At 43.7% G+C, this 14,083-nt stretch overlaps 1 protein-coding gene across 1 annotated transcript; it reads right to left on the reverse strand.

Moving 5' to 3' along the window:
- Positions 1 to 5,363: 5,363 nt before the first annotated feature.
- Positions 5,364 to 13,633, reverse strand: LOC106810602. The gene is made up of 5 exons (XM_014814008.1): positions 12,773 to 13,633; positions 9,143 to 9,208; positions 7,878 to 8,087; positions 6,992 to 7,246; positions 5,364 to 6,560 (listed from the first exon to the last, which is right to left on the reverse strand). Exons 1-5 carry the CDS (start codon positions 13,391 to 13,393, stop codon positions 5,364 to 5,366), a joined length of 2,349 nt encoding a protein of 782 aa, XP_014669494.1. The 5' UTR covers positions 13,394 to 13,633.
- Positions 13,634 to 14,083: the final 450 nt, after the last annotated feature.

The raw sequence follows: 14,083 nt of genomic DNA on the forward strand, positions 1-14,083 counted from the left end.
CTACACCGCCATACAGTGGTAGCAGTCAGAAGCAGTTTAGCCTAGAAGCAGCTGGGTAAGTCGTGCCCCAAACTGTGGAACAACCGCCGCCATGAGAAAAAGCCGTGTTCCACAAAGGTGTAGAATGCCATTTTTGCAAGAAAATTGGCCACTTCAAAATGTATTGCGAATTCGCAGATCGTCAGACGAGGTTCGGCTTCTGAGCAGCGTGACCCCTCATCGCTTTCATGGGAGACACTACAATCTCAACCAGAGGGGATCTTGTCGCTGGCAAAGCCGAAGTAAAGATAGCAGATCGTTCACGTGTGGAAAGATACGGCGTGCTGAGTTACGTGTATGCCATGAAAATGTACTCGCGAACGCTCACTATGGAAAGTGGCCCAGGCACTGCCAAGGTCTAGTTAAGGAGCTGCTGGTTCAAACTCGACGCTTCGGATTGTTCGTGAGAAAACTAGAAAGGTTCGCCGCGTCGCCGATAACCGACATCTACTGTGTGTCGTGGACCTTTACGAAAACCACTTCTTGCGATCAGCCATCAGAAACTCAATCTCGTGTCGTTAGTCAGTTCGTCAAGGGCAAAGCTACAAGTGGAAAAGTCAATTTCCAGAAGCTGTTTTCATCGCTTTTTGCGTAGATGAAGGGTGACTATGAGATAAAATCCGAGCGACAGTGCGCCGACCGTTACTCGCATCTCAACGCCACGTCGTGTCCTATACCCGCTGTACGCAGAAGTCAAGAAAGCCTCGTGCGCATGGAGGAGCATGGGAGTTATTTCCAAGATAACCGCAGCCAAACATACTGCGTGTGCTGGGAATGGTTGTGGTTCCAAAACCACGAACTGTCAGGATCTGGCGTAGACCTGACGAAAGTTGAAGTGAAAGTGTGAAACGATGAGAAAACACATTCTACATCTGTGACACTACACTACGGTCGAAGTGGAGCAAAGGGTGTTCGAAACTCGACGCAACTCCGGGTTCTTGGCCAGTTGCCTCTAAGCAAGAATCGCTAGTCTGACCACGTTCATCACTGCCATTCGGGAGTTCTGGTTTTAATAGGGGGACTCCCTTGCGAATCTCATCGGCGCCTGAGATATTCCAGCGCGAATGCCAGGACATTCTAGAGGGCTTTAGAGGGAGGTTTTGTGCTCATAGATGACTTCTGATCTTCGGAAAGGATCAAGGCGAACACGCATGGAAGACTCCACGGCTTGTTCTAAGTAGTCTGAGCAGCAGGCAGGTGTTACCCTGAATGAGCACAACGTGTTGAGTTTTCAGTCGATGACAATCAAGTACCTAGGTACTATTCAGTGTTTCATTTGTTTTTTGTTGTAGTTTTTTTTTTTTTTTTTTTCCGAAGAGCATTTAACGCAGACCCAAAACAAGCGTCAAAGGCGTATACAGAGAGTGGAACGGCCAGGCTGAACATCACGGAGCTTAGACGTTTCCTAGGCAGATTGGGGGCTCAACCAGCTGGGGAAATTGTCCCTAACCTACGGACAGAACGGAGCCTCTCGCTCGTTACTACAGCGTGGAAAAATAGCCTGGCTCTTGGAGTTCAAGCTCAAGGAAACGTGGCTTTCATGGAACTGAAGGCATGCTCTCACGTACGACTGGTATTCTTGCGCTGTATGATCGGAGCAGAGACACGCTCGTCTCAGCTGGATCGTCGTCGTATGGATTAGGAGCCGTCATAAGCAGAAACAGAGTGACAATGTGTGGAAACAATTAGCATACGGCGTCACGTTCATTGTCTGATACGAGAAACGGACGCCGCAGGGGAGAAAGAAGCGCCTAGCCTCAGCTGGGCTTCGCATAGGTTCTAAGAGTCATTTGATTGGAAAACATTTTACTCTAGAAACGGAACCATAGGCCGTTAGTGTCGTTCTTCGGGCTCAAAGCAGTTGGCTATGAGAACTCCCCGCACGAGTCCAACGCTAAACTCCGACCTATGATCCACGCTATACAGCTATTATACATGTTCCGTGCGGAAAGAAACTGTATACGCAGACGCCTTGTCGAGCGCGCCAGGTCTATTTTTCGCAAAACGTCTGAGGAAATATAGAACTCGCGCAGGATGTTCAAGCACTACGTGGCTTAATCGTGCAGAGTCTGCCTGCACCGCAAAAAACGTCTAGCTGAAATGTCGCAGAAAGCAGCGCAAGACGAAGTGTGCTGCCAAATCGTCAAATACTGCTCAAGATGGTGTGGCAGATAGATCATCGTCAATGGAGCTGTGTTTACGTTCTACCCAGTAGTAGGTGAACCTGACTGTTATGGACGGGTTACTATAAGGGTACCTAGAAGTTAGTTCATACCCACAAGCATGCCGCTTAGAACTCTTGCGATAGATTCACGAAGGTCACCAGGGGATAACTAAGTGTAGGACCGTCCGTGGCCCACAGGGAATCTGTGTGGTGGCAGCGACTGAGTTATTACAGTTCATGCAAACTTCTAGTGCAAAGCATTAACATTCTGTTGCAAAGAAACGTGTTTGTTCGCATGAGCGACATCACACCGAGGTTCCAAAAACGTCCTTTGGAGATCGTGGGTTACAGACTTGTTTGACTGAAGAGTGTCACTACCTTGTAGTACTCGATTACTTCTCCCGCTATATAGAACTCGCGAACTGTTGACGCAGCCTATCATCGGAAGCTATAGTCAACATCTTAAGTCGATCTTTGCGAGACATGGAGTCCAGAATGCGTCAGGTCCGACAACGCGACCACAGTATTCCGCAGAAGAATTCGGCAAGCTTCGCGGATACCTACAACTCACGCATGCCACGAGTAGCCCGCGTATCCTCAAGGCCAATGCAGAGTAGCAAGGCCGTGCCAACGCTGAAGACCTGGCTGAAGAAGGCAAAAGCACCCATACTCGCAGCTGCGTAAGCGTTACAGAGCCACAGCCTCTCTTTCAACGGGTACACGCCGGCAGAATGCTGCTTCGGAAGACGCGTGTGCGTACAACATCTTCCGGCAGCATCCGAACCAAACAAACCCCCGTTGGCCGATATGGACAAATCTCGCTAGATGACAAACTAGAGTACCGCAAAAAGACGCGGAGAAACCGCTATAGACGCCTAGTCACCGGTGCGAGAAACAACTCATGAACTGGGAAGGGAGACAATGTGCTGGGTTCGCTGATAAAGACGTCGCGCCTAAGCATCATTGCACTCAAAGCGGAGACACCCGATCGCTATGTTGTAGAGACTCAATCTGGTCGTCCCTGAGACGAAACCGCCAGAAGCCTTGTGCAAGCTTAGCCCAGATCATTTGAGCAGGATTTCGTCGAAAAACCGGCCGATCGCGAAGTACATGTGAACACCCCGCAAGCAGTTGCGCCCATCCCAAACTCTTGGACTGTTAGTTCGCTTGAAACAGGACATTCCATCCCGGTGAATGAACTTCAACTGCCATGAGGACAGTATCAGGGAATGTACCGATGACGACAGCTCAAGCCTAGCCCCAGTATGTGACTAGGTCAGCAGAGTGTCCAAACCGTGGTGAGAAGCTAGCACTGGAACAATCTGTTTAGCCAGATAGGTGTGTAATGTTGAGAATTAGTGGTTCAAAAGATAGAGTTGATGTGTTTACAACTGATAAAGTGGTTGATGCGTTAGGTGGTACAATAGCATTCCCAATTGTTGCCAGCTATTATATATAATCTTGTCAGGAATGATCTATTGGATAATTGGGACTGTATGGGAATTCATATCTGCAAGAGCTGCCATTATTAGGTTTTTATTTCATCTCAAAGGGGCGAATGTTGTATTATCATAATTATCTGTTCTGTGTCAACAAGTTATTCAGCACTGCATCATCGTGCTGCCACCTATGGACGGTTGAGGCGGAACTAAATAAAACATGGCTGGTTTCTGTTTACGCAAGGCTTTTAGCTGCCTACTCATTATTTGGTCTAATCTAACGCCCACAGATAAACCTCGCTGACTCAACAATACGTTAGACATTTTCCATACCGCTATATATCTACAGTACTGCACAGTAACACAAATGCAATTTCTGGAAATAGTACATCTATATTAGTGCTTTTAGGAGGTATAGACAGATATTTGTTAAAACTATTCAAAGATAGATATACACATGTCTACTTAAGTCTGTCTACCTAAGGCACTTAAGGCTACTGATTTTCCATACGGACGTATTTATATGACACTTTTAGAAAATGTGTTCTTAACAACACATTTAAGCTTTATCATATTTACAAATGTTACAGGTCAATAGTGTGATGACACCTCTACTAGATAAACACAACATAACTATAAATTTCATGAAGAAAACGAAGTTAGAGCATGCTAAACATTAGGTAGACAGCAAATCTGTCTACCTAACAAATTTGTCTACATAACGGCTGGTTTTTTACACCCGGTGTCTACATATGGTGGGATTAAGATATATATATTATATATATATATATATATATATATATAGTATAGAGAGAGAGAGAGAGAGAGAGAGAGAGAGAGAAAGAGAAAGAGAGAGAGAGGGGAGAAGAGTTATTAGTGACTGCGATATTTGAATTGATTCCCATGATGGTACATGTTTTACGTACAATGTATGTGTGTAGACATATGTCACAATTCCTGTATTGTGTTTCAACATGTGAGCTAAATACTAGAGAGAGAGATAATACAATATAATAATATACAATATACATGTAAGATAATGACTACAAATTATAAATATACCCGATAGTGTTTTTCTCGCACCAAATCACAAACGATAATGTCACCCGGTAGAACGTATTTGCACCATATCGCAACAAATCACAAACGATAATGTGGTACAATTAATATAAAATAATGCAAACATGCATAAAAAGTGACTAATGTGACACACAGTCAACCTGACACTACACAGTCAACCCGACATCTACACTACACAGTCAACTCGACACTACAAAGTCAACTCGATACTACAGTCAACTCAACATTATCTACACTACACAGTTTTATCCACTCGACACTCGGTCAGCCAAACTTTATCTACACGTACACAACACACAGTTTTATTCACTCGACACTCAGTCAGCCAAACTTTATCTACACGTACACAACACACAGTTTTATTCACTCGACACTCAGTCAGCTTTTATTCACTCGACACTCGGTCAGCCAAACTTTATCTACACGTACACAACACACAGTTTTATTCACTCGACACTCGGTCAGCCAAACTTTATCTACACGTACACAACACACAGTTTTATCCACTCGACACTCGGTCAGCCAAACTTTATATACACGTACACAACACACAGTTTTATTCACTCGACACTCGGTCAGCCAAACTTTATCTACACGTACACAACACACAGTCAACCCGACACGACATGGTCGATCTGGCATTATTGGTAAGATCGCAATCGTTGAATGCGGGCACTCTGTTCTTTTTGCCTTGTTAGCCACAATCCTAGAGGACCTAGACTTTTCCCGTGAATATTGTCAAGTCTGCTGTAGGGCATATCTGGAAATGACTGGTGAAATCGTCCTGGTATTTGGGCAAATAGTGATTCACCCTTCATTTCTCGAACCAACAACTTGACATCGTTCTGGATGGATGGTTTGTGGTGTTTAGGGGCGCCAAAGTAGACATCAAGTCCAGTTTTATATGCGTTCATAATTCGGTCGAGTGCTGACAAACTGCGTCCTGCTCTTCGGATAGACTTTGTGGTCAGATTGCCCCTCAAGGACGACAAAGCATCTTTGGCCACCATGTTCAAGAATTCAAGTGCAACGTCGCCAGGCACATTGCCACCTGCCCCACCATGAATATTTATGCACCTGTTGTGCAGCATCTGGTGTTGCTGCCTGGCCGTCAATGTGGCAAGTAGCTGTGACTGCAGCCTAAACCCCAGTAACCGGTACTTTGTGTGGTTGTTTTGGTGATAGAGGAGCATATCAAAGCGCCACATCCGAGTTAGCCTGTGGCCATCGTTCTCCTCGGCTGCGTCCTCTCTCACCCAGTCCATCAGCCCTTCACGCAGCACATTGCAGGAATAATTGAATTTAAAGTCCTCCTTTGACGCTGTCGACTGGCCATCAGGAGTGTTTCGGGCCATGGGGGGGTCACACTGCTGTAGTTGTACATCCTGGTACAGGCACATGGCTCTATGTGTTTGTCGGCACTTCCCATCGATCGCAAAGTCCCGATGGCAGCCCGGAAATCCACACGGAACGCGACACGGCATGTTGGTCGCCATATCGGGTACTCCATCACCCTGATTTAGGAGGTCGTCGGGCGAAGTAGTCGTCGCCACGAAACTGTCAACAATTTCCAATGCAGTCTGCGCCAGAAAAGCCGCCTTCTCCTCATTGGATGCAAACTGCGCTGGACTGTCGTCGTCCAACGACTCCAGACCGAGCTTGTGAAGTGCCGATAGCAGAATAAAGCTGATGGTCACAAACCGGCTGAATTCCCGACAGTCGTTCACAGCATCTTTTACGATCGACTTCACCCGTGTGCGCTCAAAGCGGTTGCGTAGTTGGAACAGTGTCCCCTTCTCGCCAGCTGACGACGTCTTGTAGTAGGAATTGAACAGATCCTATTATAAATAAAGAAATATTTATATTAGAAAAAGTTGAGTCACAAATGTGAGCATAGAAAATAAATTCAATATTACGATGAGAGTCAGGGGAATACATGTACTATGGATTAGTCTCCATTGTGGTAGTGCCATGGCCGCAGACACTTCTGATTGTTTTACGCGTTACAGCATTCGTCTAGCGAAAATGAGCAATTCTGGTTTTATGTATTAACAGAGTTTAAGATGGAGATTAACTGGCCATTAACGTTGCAAAGTTCTTAACCTGATTTAAAAATGAACAAATTCTGTTCATTTTATGCGATGTACAGGCGAAAGACTGGGAGATAACTATAAAATTGTATATATATATATATATATATACAGACTAACCCTATTTTAATTATAATTGTCGAGAAAGTCAAACATACAGTATTGACTATAGGCCTTACCTGTAGAGCGAGAACATGGCCATGCCAGTCTTCGCTGTGGGCAACTAGTCCATCCAGGCGATCCTCGGGTGTGATGCCATCAGCTCTGGCTCGTTGCGATCCAACCGCACGCTCGACACTCAGGCCATCTCCCCCCAGCAGGAGCGGCTTCATCACATCATCAGCCGTTCTCGGGACATACTGCTGGAGGTGGGTCATGATGTCTATCATCTGCTCTGTTATATTCTCGTCCTTCTCCATAATGCCCAGAGGGACCTGTAATATAAACATGCAATTTTTTAAATTAAAAAAAATTAAATATCACTGGTTAATAGATTTATATGGTAAACATCCTAATAATTTGTAGAGTAAAAATAAATTCTTCAAACTTGGGAGTGTGTGAATAATTAAGCCAACATGCAAATACATTACCATAATTTTATTATGAGTGTATTAATTATTAGGATATTTACTGTGATTTCCTTCCCCCCACACACACACAATGTGCAGATCAATCATAAATTATTATTACATTTAAACACCCCTCCCGCCCATAGTGTGCAGAACTGCAGTTCATGAAAAATATAGTAATTGTGTCTATTAAGCCACATTGATACAGACAAATAGAAAAATTAAACAAATAAAATTTTTTCAACAAATTACAAACGGCCTATTCAGACTAGTGATTTAAAAATAATTTGTGACCATGTAAAAATTATTATGGAGATGTTAATATGTTGAACACTAAATAATTTTGTTAACAATTGAAAATTCAGATTTAACTGTGGCAATCAAGAAAGTGTCTGCAAGTGGCTGTGACACCGTGTAGAGTGTCAAGTGCATGATTCGTTGATGGATACACCTAAAAAGTAATTTATACATGTTCATGTGTGTAAAGCAAACTCACCACATTGCTCTTTCTCTTGGACTGCTCTGAATACTCATGTGGGATGTGGTCAGTCACAAGGTGCTTGATGTCGTGAAACATTTTCATGTGCTCTGTGAGGACGCGCTGAATCAAGACCCGCATATCTTCTCTCAGAAGCCGATGATCTTCAGCTGAAGGTAGGAAGGCAGAGTTTGGAATGTAGTGTGGATATATCCTTCGCGTGATATTCTGTCATCAAGTGTTCACACCATACACCGTTCCGGGACAGCTATGGAATGTACCAAGTTGTGCTACTTTTGTTGACTGTCATGTTTTGAGCAACATGCTGAACAGTTCACAAATTTGTCGTATACAATTCGAATCCAGGGAACCAGTGCTGGTGGTGAGTGCTTCCTTTATAGTCCGTTGTGACGTATCACAGTCCTGTCTAATCCCCTATCACTACACCTATCTCCCGGCTATAAGCACAACATCGAGTCTACAGATGTCTCATGATAGAGTCAGTCAGTGTCTGCTTGTGCTGGATTCCGCTCGAGCTGATGATGCCCATCCATTCAAAGGCAGCCGACGTTTCTGCCTTGTTTGGCTACTCCGCAACAGGTGATTGCGACCCTCTCAATGTCACTGGCGGGGTGCGCCATACTGGATTTGACTCGGACTCAGCGAGAGTCGGCTGTGTGGGTCGAACATCACACGCTTGGGTGTCGCTATGGTTGGGTTGATGACACGACTGCATAATCATGTATCATGTGACCGTTGCCGAATCTAGCTTGGATGCTGGTGATCGGCGCCCTGTCCGCCAGACAGATGCTTTCACTTTACTTGTCATCAATCCTCCCTACTTTGTCATACTCTGTCAAGTAGATTGTGCACAGGCCATCCGCCCTCGTTGAAGGATCTGTACACGCGGAGCCTTCTGACGTGTCCATTGATAGAACGAGCTGTCACCAGGCCTGTAGTGGTGTATGCTGCTGATTTTCTTGTAAACAACAGATTGGCCGGGCGGACCAATCTCTGGCGCGACGACATGTTTCCCACACTTGTGTCACATTCAGCACTATTAGTTGGTGTCGCGGTTTTTCAGGTAGTCAATGAGACTTGTGGCCCAGTCAAAGTCGTTCTCGTTAGCCAATATTTGTAAAGACGCAAGGATTTTTAGCTTTGGTCGCCACAGCCCTTGGCATTCTAGTAACATTGCTTTTCGAAAAACTGACTGACGATGTGTGCTGTCGGTAGATTCAGATAGTGGTGACAGCCTGTCTGAATTGTCTCATCCAAGGCACGTGATTTTTCCACATGTTTCCTTGCTGATGAGAGACCCGGGTTCTGCACTTGAAAGGAATCTCCACCTGAAATTATAATATAAAACCAAACATTAGTATCAGACAAAAATAATTTAGTTAAAATAGGAGGGGGTAGGGTCACGTAGCGGATCGCTACAGTAATGAGGGATCGTCTAGTGTGATTCTGCTACACTATTGTACAATTATGATATATTTAGTATTATTGAATTTTAAGAAATAAACGTGTGTACACGTATGCATGCATACACACAGTCTATACAGCTTCTTTTTTTAAATTTTATTTTAATGAAAATGTTACAAAATTTAGTGAAAAATATATCGATTTTTAATTTTAAAACAAATGAAGAAAAAAAATTTGGGTCGGGCCGTATTTGGTAGGTAGGGTCGGGTTCGGAACACATCATTTTTTAGCCTATATGTATGTCATGATAAAAGTTAAAAATGTATGCGCACATGCCACAGTGCCTGCCCCGCATTATATAGTATGTATATTTCCAAAGGAGGAGGTGGGCAAAGTGACAAAATAAACTCAGCCTATTCCAGTAGGGGCGGGTGGCTGAGCATAGCAGTCTATTTGTTATAATCAATTTGTTGTTCAATACTTGTTACATACTCATTCCTGTCTTTCATTTATAGTAAATACTAATAGTATCATTTTATATGTTAATGTTATGTCATTATGATCTTCATTATAACAAGAGCGCAGAGGTCTGGCTCATCTGGGTTGTTTGCTACGTTATGACGTACAATTTCAGTGCTTGTGCGTCGTAGCTGACACATTTGTAGGCGCAGATATGCAGTACGCAGTTGGTACACATCATTGTCGTAGGACACGCATCACTATCCCCCCATGCGAATTTTGGTTTATTTTATTAAATGATATGCCTTTGACGTGTCGAATGTGTGGTCGTGATTCACAGCTATTTCTATTTTATCTATCTATAAAGATTTCACATGTGAGCTGGATTCAAGTTATAAATGCGGGGGCGGGGAGTCTTCTTCCCACCTCCCTCCCTCCTCGCCTCCCCTGCTTCGCTCCCTCCCCTCTGTGTCGCCTCCACCTCCATTCCCTTGCCACACCATCTCGCACGACCTAATTGTTGAACCCCGTTTCCCGCCTCGATACACACGCCCGTCTATCACCGTTTTCCTGGCCCCGTCTCACTTCTCCTCTCTTCTTCTTATCTATATAAAATTACCAGCGATGATGCTTTTACTGCCCTCATAATGCTATTCTTCCTATGCCCCTGAGGTGGTACAGTTCATAAATCATTATATATATAGTCTCTATATTTCTAATGATACGCTTTATGTCGCCACAACTCGGTATATGGATACCGACGCTGCATTGCCCATGTTATGGTTAAGATTCAGATGCAAGAGGTATTATCTTATATATTATATGGTACTAGTTTTATTTTATTCGCATTGAACAAGTTAATGAGATAAAGTCTATTTAACTAGCTTGTTCCCGCCGAGATGCGCGTGCAAGTTGTAGTATGATAATCAAGATGCAGCGTTCCTGGAATCTAGAGTAGTACATGTAATGCAGTAAGTATATTAGCGTTGCCTCGCTGTGAGTTAACAGTGCATTGCAGAGTGCAGGCAACACATTATGTTAGAGCCGTTGACAGCCATGGGGCTGCCTGTGTTTTTGCTCTGCGAGCATTTCACTGATTCGATCATTTAGCTTCAGCCCAGGGGCAGGGTTGCGCCTATAGACATGCTTTTAGGAAACATCATAGCTTTAAGGAAGCTTAAACCATTGTTCAACCTCATTTGCCTTGTGCAAATTTCTAAACTGTGCACTTAGGGCGCACTTGACAAGTATGCGCTCTCTAATAGCAAGCAGTTCAGTCTTTGTACGTCAACATTCAAGTTTACCCTTCTTGAGGTGTCAAAGGTTTTCACACTTACTCTTGCATGTCAGTGGAAAGCATTTTCATGGTGCCTTTCAATAAAAGTTGTTCCAATCGTCTCCGTCCCCCTGTCCTCAGAAAATGTTTCTAAATTCTGACCTGTGCCATGACCTTTTGACCTGTGACCTACAATTCGGCACCAGTGGATGGCTTTTACCTACCATTTATGTATACACCGGACTTCACGCTCATAGGTCGAGCCGTTTTAGGATTTGTTTGCGCAATTCTGCGTTTCCGCCCTATCCTTAAGTTAAGGCTACTCTCCGTTAGTGCATGAAATTTCATCGAATTTTTCTGTTTTCACTTATTCGATGAGCATCCACTATGTGCCGCCTGTGTACATGCTAATTTATCCATTTAAACGTTACATGTAACTGTACAGAGGTTTTGTGCTTACCCGTCGTACATGTGTAGTAAGCAGCGGCTGACGTTCATGATGTCGAGCGGACATGATTACACCACGATAGTAACTAACTCCAAGTATCAGTAAGCGTCAACCCTGGCGTACGCTTCATTGCATGTATTCATTACATTATGTACATCTGTAGTGATTGCTAACAAGGCATCCGCCAAATAGTTCTAAACCCGAACACACCTTGCAACACAGCGCAGTACATGCTGTGCGTTGTGACTATTAGCTTCTGTTGACGTCAGGATGACGTTGAGTTCGCGCGTTTTGCCTCGATTGTGTAACCTCGTAATTCTCAGAATGTTCTCAGGGTGCATGATGAATTTTACATTTAGTGGATGTCAGTTAGTCATGGTATGTCGCGTAAACTAAATAGATTTTTACATTGACGTTCACCCATTTTCGCACACAGCGCGGTCACTCATTGTGAAATAGAAAACGTTATTTCTCCGTTTCGATTTCTGCATGTACGATGTATAATGAATTTCTTCTGTGATTCAACTCGATTAATTTATTTTCACTTGTTTTAATGGTAACATTTGTGTGTAAAAAGTGCCCTGGTCAGGGATTGTATTAAGTGCTGCTATTTTATTAGTCTGGCTTCTTTATTCGCTAAGATTTCAATTTTTAAAACAACTGATTTTTAAGCGTTTTTTGCAGCTTTTCTCCGGTAATATAGAAAATTCAAGAAATCCTGACGCACCTATTCGTGGTTCCATATTGTGACTTAACAGTGCGCCGAAATTTTGTTCCTCAACTCTTTCTGGTAATCGAGAAATATCAAAATACATTTTGACATAATTCAAATTTGTGTGGCGTACTAATTACGGTGCTTGAATTTCTGAAATTTTTTGGCTGAGCAGAGTATATCTTCTCGTATAATACAAAAAGTGATTGATTCGATTCGATTCCGCCAATAAACGTTTAATCTTCACTAGAGCATGATACGTGCACAACGTGGACACTATCTTAGCGAGGTGAATGTCCTCTCTTTTCGTAACCTCTTGACTTTGACCTTTGCCCCAGGCTTCGACATCCACATCGCGTTTTTCGGATTACCCCCCAATTGTCCCGAATATCGTGACCGTACGTCGAGCGGTTAAGATTTGTGCCCAACTGTTGACGGACGGACGGACGGACGGACGGACAGACGGACGCTCGGACGGACGGACGATCATGCGATTCTACAAGCTGCATCTGACTATGTCAGACGAGCTAAAAATTGTATTTGACTTTTTTTTATCGAAGTTTATATATATATATACTTTGGAAAGTACTTACCGATACTGGGCTGGTATGTGACTTTGAGGTCTGGGGGGTCTGTGACTTGGGGGTCTTGTGGGTCGCACTCGGAACTTGAGGACTGGTGAATAACCCCTTCCTACGACTAGCTTTCCCATTTTTTTGGCCAACATCATGATGTAGAGCGGTGACATAATTCTTTTTAGATGCTGGTGTCAATCCTGTCTTCAAAGGCGTCAATGCCGATCTAGATCTTTTCTTGTGTGACTTGTCCGGAGTGCGTACTTGAACTTGCATGGGGCTGGGGGGTACCTGTTCATTTTGGACGTTTTCTTCGTCACACAGATTACTCAACACACCTCCCGGTACCCTCCGGGCCCTAATCGTACTCAACAGGTTAATTGCTTTATCCCTTGCCGACGCGTGCTGCTTGATAAGATTGTTACAATTTGCACAGATGAATAGAGTGTCTACATTGTTTGGTGATTGCAACGTATTTAGCAGTGATTCACGATCAGTGTTCAGCACAATCGCCAACTCATTCAATATGAATATATCAAAGCCGCCTTGAACTGAAAATATATTCCGCCTGCGCTCGTTTTTCAAATTGTACAAATTGAAATGATGATTACAATATACACAATTGTCGCCGCAAGCCATAAGGTTCGACACAATGACAATTAATCAATTTTTCCGGAATGTTCCAACTATACTCGCCCACTACACACAACCATGTACAACGCATAACGTTAGTTACTATGGTTACAAAAATACCACCAGCAACGTCATTTCCGGTTAGCCTCGTTCTGAGTTTAATCGGTAACGAGGCTTGCGAAACGCCAGGGTTCATCTCGCGTACAGGCGGTTAGTGTAGTGAAGCGGAACCGGAACCGCCTGTATCATACAGGTTAGTAGTGATCCATATATATATATATCGCTATATAAGCAGTGTATATAGCGTAGTGGCGCCATCTATCGGCGGAAAAAATCGTCTTTTATTGCTGACCATGCTCTCTATCCTTGAGCCACTATGGCCCTACCTACTGCACAAGCACTTGGAACGTCTCAATAAAAAAAAATAATGGTAAATAAACACGAAATGTATTTACTACCAAAGTCTTAACGTTTCTCTACTCGATTTCGCCTATAATCACCTGTAAATGCCAGTCAAATGCTCATCTGCAATACACAAGTACACCGCACGCCCGCCATGTGCACAAACAACATGAATGAGAGCAGGAAGGAAAGCAGGATCGAAAAATTTGTTCGTTGCTCGCTTCATTTCACACCTTCACGAATCACAGCACGAATACACATCCAACAGCTTCCATCTTGGTATCTATGTGTACA

The sequence above is a fragment of the Priapulus caudatus genome, unplaced genomic scaffold, assembly GCF_000485595.1.
Source record: "Priapulus caudatus unplaced genomic scaffold, Priapulus_caudatus-5.0.1 Scaffold456, whole genome shotgun sequence".
Classification (NCBI taxonomy): domain Eukaryota; kingdom Metazoa; phylum Priapulida; class Priapulimorpha; order Priapulimorphida; family Priapulidae; genus Priapulus; species Priapulus caudatus.